Here is an 8,093-nt window from a genome sequence, read left to right on the forward strand (position 1 = left end):
AGAACCAATTTTCAACTTTTTCTTTAAACCCAGCTACTTAATTGACACAGGAGATTAGCTAGAGATTAAAGGTCTGCGGTAAGAGGAAGCGTTGAACTTGAGAGGAGGCTGGGGACACAATTGACACCGTATCTTCAAGGCAGTTGTTGTGATTTTCACTTTTACTTCTCTGTATTTCCCCATTAGCCAGTTGAAGACAGCAGGTCTTCATCTGAAAGTCATGAACATCTCGTGTCTGTCTCATTCGTCATCGGTGTACGTGCTTGACATAGTAGTTGGTGGTGGAGGTGCATATTGGAATGTTCTCTGGATACGATTTCTTTTGCGTTGATGTTTTCAGCACAAGCCGGAACGGCAAACAGAGCATCAAACCTGCTCCAGACAGCTTCTTACCCCTGAGGCCACCCATTAAGGAGCGCGCTGCACCAGAATCCGCCACTTCAGATGAAAATCCATATCATGAAAATGATACAGAAAACAGTATCTCATGTAATTTTAAGTGCAATGGCAATAACATTTGAGAGCGGGTCAAGAGTCTGCTTTTGGCGTCTAATCTCCCAGTCGTTGCTTATTGTGGTGTGGCTCATATTTTGGAGCAGATCTGGAGCCTGAGAAAGAGATTCCTTTCAGAGGAAGGTAAACCAGAGGAGGTTCCTGGGGAATGTGTCTAATGCACTCCAACTGCTACTGAGCATATAGTCCCTGAGGTCAGAGCAGGGCAGGTCTGAAGTAAAATGTCCCAGCAGTGTGGATGTTGTGGACATTGCCATTCTCACTGTCAGCATAATCTTTAACAAATAGATTGAGCAGAATTGGTCAAGGCTGGTTGAAATGAACGCTGTCTCGTCCCACAGAGTAAAGTGGCCTCCTCAGGTTGATGCAGATATTTGTTGGATGTGCAAAGAATATTTTTTTCTTTTCAAAGAAAAACCCCAAAAGCCACCATGAATTGGTATGCACTGATAACAAATGCCCCACATATAAAAATTGTGATTCTCCTCTGTTGTTTGTTTACTGCCCCAAAGTGTTCAAACCTCCTCCAAGGAGCCAGTGACGACTATGAGTCGTGTGGAAGAACCAAAATACAGAGGAGAGGTCTATCCACGTCCAACACTAAGGACCGGTGAGTATCCCCGTGATTCCAATCTGTTCCACTTTGTAGGTAGACTTCAAATGGGAATAGGGCATTTCTTATACACTCACAGATGATGTTCCAAGTTCAAAGCGCTTGCCAGAATTCGAACTTCCTGACCATACAGTCAGCATTCAAAGTTTTGGGGTTTTTTATTTATCACTCAGAAATGGAGAGCTATGTAAATCTGATGGTGATTCAAAGTCGACTTCTTGTTTTCTTCCTACTGCTTTTCTGTGCAGGTGTCGAATGTATAGATGTTTGCTGCCCACAGTGGTCGCAGAGAGGTGATACGATCAGGTAAAGTCTCTTTTAATGATGGTTCTTGTTTCTTTTGGCTCTGTGTGCGTATGTCTTTCACCCCCTGGTAGAGTCTCGGAGATGACCAATGGTATGTGATCGTCTCAGTGCTGTGAAAGAGGAGTAGCTAGCTTGTGGCTCCGGAATTGCTCGCAAGCCAGTTGCATCTCCAACACAGCTGCCATGCGAGAGCCGTGCTGCGTGACAAAGAGGGTTGTGCTGGTGTGGTATTTGCTGTGGGAAGAAAGCCAGTAAGGGTGCGAGTGGTGGCCGTCCCAAGTTGTCCTTGGATGTGCAGAATCCGTTTTTGTTTGTGAGTCGTTCTGCCGAGCCATCAAGGAGTTGACGTTTCATTTCTTTCACTTGGAAACTCGCATCCTGAGCATAAGGATGAGAGAGCTTGTAAAGCCTGGTGGGACTTGAGGCAGTTTTTGGGACTTAGAGGATGCGTGGGGTTTGACTAGGAGGGGGAAAAAGGCAGTGTGCGTTTGGTTTTGAGAGGCCAGCGGCCTCATTGGTGTGGGCTGTCTGAGCTGGCAGGAGTCTGAGTTCTGAGGGCTTTGTGGTGTTGAGAGAAACGGGTTTTGGGGGCAGTAGGTGCAGCTAGAGGGAGAGATTTTGTACGGCGGTAAGATGCACGCATCTTTCTGCAGTGACCTGCCCTTACATGAGAGAGGAGAAAGCGTAGATGGGAGCAGAGAGACTCAGTTGCGGCAGTCCTGTTTTTTAGCTAATTCTGTCCCCGTTCTTCTCCCCGCTTTAAAAACTAGTGCTATATTTAGCTGTGCGGCACTGTTGTGTGCTTAAATTAAAATAGTGGTTCCCCTAAGCTGGAGGGGAGAGAAGGAAAGAAAATACTGATAGAGAATGATGCCTTCAAGTAAAAGGAACATTTTCTTGCCTTTTTTGAGGGGGATTTAGTTACTAACTGAAACGATTTGACAAAGCTTGTGATATCTCCTCTTACCATGCTGGACTGAAAGCCGTTAAAGCACAATGAGCGTAGAATACCGTGAGAGTCTGGTGTAGGTCTCCATCCTGAAAAAAAGGGGTCTTTTGGTGACAATGTGAATTCTTGTTTTTGAAGCAGGGACATATATCTGGACAACTTTAATGTCTGTGTATTTGTTTGCTCTTCAGAGTCTGTGTGGTTTGAATGACAATCCTCTCCAAATGGGGATAGTCACTCTCTTGACTGGCCTGTAGAAGGAGAGTAAACATCCTGTCGCTGTCCCATTTGGAATTCAGTGTGCTGGCCTTAGTTTCCCGAAGCTCACTCTGTTTGGATGCAAGTCTAGTTGCAGATGTTCCTGTTACACCTTGCAGTAGAACACCCAGCGTGCAGTGTTTATCAGCAGTAGATCACAAAGCCCTCGATAGAGGAAGTGCTGGTTGCTTCCCTGTTTTCCAAATAATGCAAATGATAAAGAGAAGGGAAAGGAGTCTTGTACAAGTAGATGGAAAAAAAATAAAAATTCCAAAGCTCCCAGCTCTTCATTCTATCCCAGTCTTGCTGCTAAGAAAGAACGGTGCTGGAAGTTGAGGCAATATTGTCACATGTTGATGTGTGCAACTGGGGCTGTAGTCAGAATAAGCCTTGAAAAAGCCTTTCTTGTCCAGAGGGTGAATTCTTGAGAATTCCGTGGGAGAGGACAGATACACAGCTCACTTCTCTCTCTCCCTCTCCTGGCAGGTACTGCACACCAGAAGAAAACTCTCAGGAAAAGGAAGGAGCAGCGAAACAAACCATCGCAGGGGTAAGCTTGTGTTTTTCACAAGGAAAATACAGCTATTTGTGATCAGAAACTTCAGCGCACTCTCCACTTCACATGACTCACTCAACAATATCTGTATTTGCCCAGGTTTTTTTTCCCCAGGAAAGCGGGAGCATTATTTGATGAGTAGCGCTATGGCCAAGTGTTTTCTGCTGCCGTTAATTTTGTTTCTGGACTATTAGGAGCACACTACACTATAGCATTTTGATTCTTCCCCTTTGATGTGTTGGGTATAGCCTCAAAATCTTTAGCGCACAGCCTTAGTTGACCTGCAAAGCTGGACTGGGGTGTCTTTAGTCGTATCTTGTTTGCTGGGATGGGAAGTACATCTCTTTGACTTTCACCTCTGGTCAGGATTGAGGTCAAAAATACAATTTTAATCATGGAAATCAGAAATCGTAATCTCACTCTCAACTTGGTACCTACACGTGGTGGCTTTGCTGGGGTTCTTAACGCTAGCCCAAGCCAAACGAGCTCTCTGCCTCTCTTGCCTCCGAGTGCAGCACTCCATGGGTGCACAGTTGGAATGCAGTCGTCAATAAAAAGTCACTTTGGAGTTTGCTGTTTGGATGTGTGTACAAAAACCCTTCCAGTTTTCTGTCCTGTCCCCGAGCAAACAAATCTGTGCTTGATTGCTAGCTTAACGTCCGTTTGTCTAACAGAGGCAGCATGGGACTGAAATCTCAGAAGATGCGTTATTCCAAGGACATCCTATACCTGTTCGGTCCAAAAAGTCAGCCAGCCTCAGTGTGGAAGGAAAGAAAGTGCCAAGCCTGGGAAAAACAGCGGAACGCTTTCCTCCGCTCACAGAGGTACCACAGCCAACAGTCTGTTAGACAAAAGAGAAGGTTGTGACAGAGCTGCAGGGAACTCCTCCTATTCTCGGTGGTTCTTGAGGCTTTTTGAAATCTGAAGAACTTGCATTGAACCTGTTAGCGAGTGTTTGTGGCTGTGACTTTGCAGTGCGAGGGTCAGCACTAAAGCTGGTTTGAAGGATTTCGTGTGCTCCAGCGCTCCTTCAGTTGTGCTGCCCTGAGGGTTTGTGGGCCTTCTGTTAGCGGGACAAAAAATGAGTCCAGGTTGAACACCAGTCTCCAGAGCAGTGCTAACCCGACTCATCCAGTTATATTGGATGTGCCTCTTGTCCTACTGTGGTGATAGAACCTGAAAGATCAGCTTGTGCTGGTCCGTGGTGCCGTTCCCCAGGGAGTGGGAGTTCAGTTTCCCCTGCTTGTATGAATTTTGGCTGCTTTTATTCTTTGGAGTTGCAGTCTAATTGAGCTCCCCCCACCTTTTCCTGCCTGTTGAGGATGGACTTGGAAAGGGCGGGCAAATGCAGAGTTTACAAAGTCTGCAGCGTTGATGCTGGGTACAAGGGAAACTGGGTGGTTTTCTTATTTTGCTCACCCAGATTCAAGCAAGAAGGAGATGCTATTGCAGATCAGAGTATTTTATACCACCATCCGTAGTGGTTTCTTTGCGAGGGCTGCGGCAGCACGTGGGAAAGGGGTTTGCCAGAGTTGTGTTCCATTTTCAGCTGCTTGAGCGTGTTTGCTGAGTTTACGGGTTTTATCCCAACGTCCTTGGTGAAAAGAAATGGCAGCAAGCCTGGGCTCTAAAGTTCAAAGTTGGGATGCTGAAGCCAACCAAGCAAGGCAAAAGCGCTATCGCTGACTTAGCCAAGAAACCGTCGAAGGCAGTTGCTCTGTCACCTGAGCTGAATTTACAGGCCGTGTTTCAGTGGAAAGCTGCCCCCAGGTCAGCGTGCTCCATGCGCTGTTTCACAAGTCCTTCCCCATTGAATTGTTCCTTTCAGGCCATGGAGAGAGAGGTCAGTGCCGCATTTGGCAGAGGTGAGCCAGATGAGATCATGAGCAGTGCCTTCAAACTAAAGGTCACTCGCGAAGACATCCGCACGCTCAGGAACCTTTGCTGGCTAAACGATGAGGTAAAACCAGCTGCAGCACAGGGCTAGTCTCACTCAGCCTTTATTGAAAAATACCCCTCTGCCGTGTACAGAAGTCCCGTCAACGTTCTTTGACGACCTCCGTGGCAGAGCCTAAAAACCTCTGTAGAAATCTTATTTGAGGTATTGAAGGGTCGAGCGTTTCTGGAAGTTCCGTTACTTCTTGTATGACGCAGCTTCCCGGAGTTCGTCCGGGTTTTTGGTGTGGGGGGCAGGTGTTTTGATCAAACTGACGATGTAGCCCCGTGTGAAATTCTGGGAACAAAAGCCGACAGCTGAGGCTGGAGTTCTCTCCGCTGCGTGCTTGAGGGTGGCCAGAAAAGAGGTAGTGCTGTATTTTTGGTTGGGGAAGGCAGCGTCTTATTTTCACACCTCACGTTTCCTCTTTATGGTACAGGTCGTTAATTTCTACATGGGTCTGCTGATGGAAAGAGGCAAGAAGGAAGGATATCCAGCGGTCCACGCTTTCAGTACTTTCTTTTATGCCAAACTAAGATCTGGGGGCTACGATGCAGTACGAAGATGGACCAGAAGTGTGGATGTCTTCAAGCAGGACATCATCTTCGTGCCTGTAAACTTGAAAGCGCACTGGACACTAGCCGTGAGTCCCACGGGCTTTTTCTTTAGAATTGGACGGGGAGCAAAAACTGGCAAGAGAAGTCATGTAGGTGTTGGGGGGTGTGCGGCAGAAGGTTGTGCTTTGTCTAATGGTCACCTTTTAATAACAGGTCATAGATCTCAGGAGGAAGACCATCATGTACTTGGACTCTCTGGGCCAGAAAGGGGACAAGATTTGTCAGACTTTGCTGTAAGTAACCTCTCCGTCACTGCTTTTCTGGTGTGAATGAGGAGAGGGATTTTAGATTGAGTCCCCGTAAGGCGACTGCAAGTTTTCACATGGCTTGTAGATAACCAACCCGGAATCTTGGCGTTGCTTGCTGCGAGTTGTCTGGCATCGACTGCTTATCTGGTGTCACAGCGTCCCCTGCACCCAGGGTCTGGGGTGCCTGGATTCTGCCACCTTCCCGTGATAGGCACAGCCAAATCCACCATAGCCCCATGGCACACGTCTACCGGCTTTGTTAGTTGGATCCCAGTATGTGGGATGAAGGCACACGGTGGAATTATGGCATTACAGTTCCTTGCTTGGTTTGTCTCTTTGTCCTCTGATAACATGTGATTTGGGGCTTTTTGACCTCTCTGAAGCAATGGAATCGTTGGCCTTGTTCTTGACCATTAGCTCACAGCCTCTCCCTGTGTTTGTAAGTTTCAGATTGGGATTTTTCCTCAAAATCAGCCTTAAATCAGCTGCTGTGAGGATCCTCTGACATTTTACTGTCCTGCCGTTTGTCTTCCTGTGATCCTTCAGCCACTTTATTTTGTTGTTGGCCTAAATTACAGAGATGAAAAGGGATTTTTTTTTTCCCTTTTGTTTTAACCAGCCAATACCTGCAAAAAGAAAGCCAGGAAAAAAGAAACCTGGAGCTGAATGTTTTGCAGTGGACTCTTCACAGCATGGAGCCACATGTACGTGAGCACCACTTGGGTTTGAAATGGGAACTGTCAGTGCTTCTTTGGGGCCCAGATCCTGGCACGTGACAAAGAAAGGGCTGAGCTGATGTTTCTCGAGGAGTTGATAGTAAAAAGCAGTCCCTAAAGACCGGATTTAAGAAAGGTCACTTAAGAAAAAGGCGGTGCGAACCTCGAGAGGCCTCGCAGGGAGGAGGGCTGCTGCCCCTTCTGGGCCTGCCAAGAATTTGGATTGTAGTGTCCAAGTCCGGGAGGCAGAGGGGAGGGATGGTGTGCAGTGAACTGGGTCTGTTCCTCATGGGCGGGAGTGGGTATTCGGGATTACGCAAGTAGGGTCAGGAGTGTGCGGTGAGCGCAGTGTCGGTGTGGGTAATGTGCGCTGCTTCCAAGTTGCTTTTCTTTTGAGATAGAGGGAAATCCTCCATCTTCTTTGCATTCCTTAGGAGATCCCTCAGCAGCTGAACGGAAGCGACTGCGGCGTCTTTATGTGCAAATACGCAGAGTACATCGCCAGAGAGAAACCGTTCAACTTTACCCAGGTGAGTGAAGGTCATAAACCCCTCCAGCCCCTTTCGCGCAGGGACAGGAGCCGGGGAGGTTACGCAGCAGCTCTTAATTGTGTCCGGGGCAGGGGCTGAGGTTTCGTGCCCCGTTTCGGTGCGTAGTTGCTGGGGTCAGAACTTCCAAGTGGCCTGGGCAGGGCAGAGCTGTGGTTCTCCATCCCCGCCTTTGGGAGCTGCTGCCGGTGAGATTCCTCTCGGGCAAGATACTGCCGCCAGCGGGTTTGGCATATCTGGGCTCGATATCTTTTGGAGAAATGGCTTCTACCCTTTGACCAGTCAAGACACCGCTTCTTTTTCTTGATTTCGTTTTACACCGGTCTTTTATTAGCGTGCTTGTAAGCTGTCGCGCAGTCAAGTCAATCTGGTTTTGTCGGGTTGTCGTGTCACCCTCTTAGGAGCCGCGTGGGGTGTTGTACCCAAACGGTTGACAGTTCTTAAAGGGAACTTCATATTAAGGACTCCGCTGGGCGTTTATGCCTGTTTGCCGCCTCTTTCTACCGTGATGTCATTATTTAATGGATTTCTCTTCTCTTTTCAGACTCACATGCCATACTTCCGCAAGAAGATGGTGTGGGAGATAATCCACCAACAGCTGCTGTGGCACATGGACTATTAGAGTTCTTATTTTAATTACGTTTCTTGGACCTTAGTTACATTTCTTAGACCTTTAGTTACTTTTCTTAGACCTTTAGTTAGTTTTCTTAGACCTTTAGTTACATTTCTTAGATGAATTTTCCTCTTTAGGTTATGAAGGAGAAGTTAAGATGGTTTATTCCCCCCACCTCCCTTATTTTGGAGACAGTAACTCTGGGGTTTTGGTACACAAG

General features: G+C 47.3%; 1 protein-coding gene across 1 annotated transcript; it reads left to right on the forward strand.

The window, feature by feature from the left end:
* Positions 1 to 3,941: 3,941 nt before the first annotated feature.
* On the forward strand, positions 3,942 to 7,882 carry LOC309685462 (sentrin-specific protease 2-like; the record flags this gene model as incomplete). The annotated part of the gene is made up of 7 exons (XM_082501225.1): positions 3,942 to 4,019; positions 5,024 to 5,155; positions 5,571 to 5,774; positions 5,902 to 5,981; positions 6,616 to 6,700; positions 7,147 to 7,242; positions 7,805 to 7,882. Coding segments are annotated over 7 exons (753 nt in total), but the record flags the coding sequence as incomplete, so codon positions are not given.
* Between the last annotated feature and the right edge of the window lie 211 nt (positions 7,883 to 8,093).

Source organism: Vanellus vanellus, assembly GCF_965231255.1.
Source record: "Vanellus vanellus genome assembly, contig: HAP1_SCAFFOLD_118, whole genome shotgun sequence".
NCBI lineage: Eukaryota > Metazoa > Chordata > Aves > Charadriiformes > Charadriidae > Vanellus > Vanellus vanellus.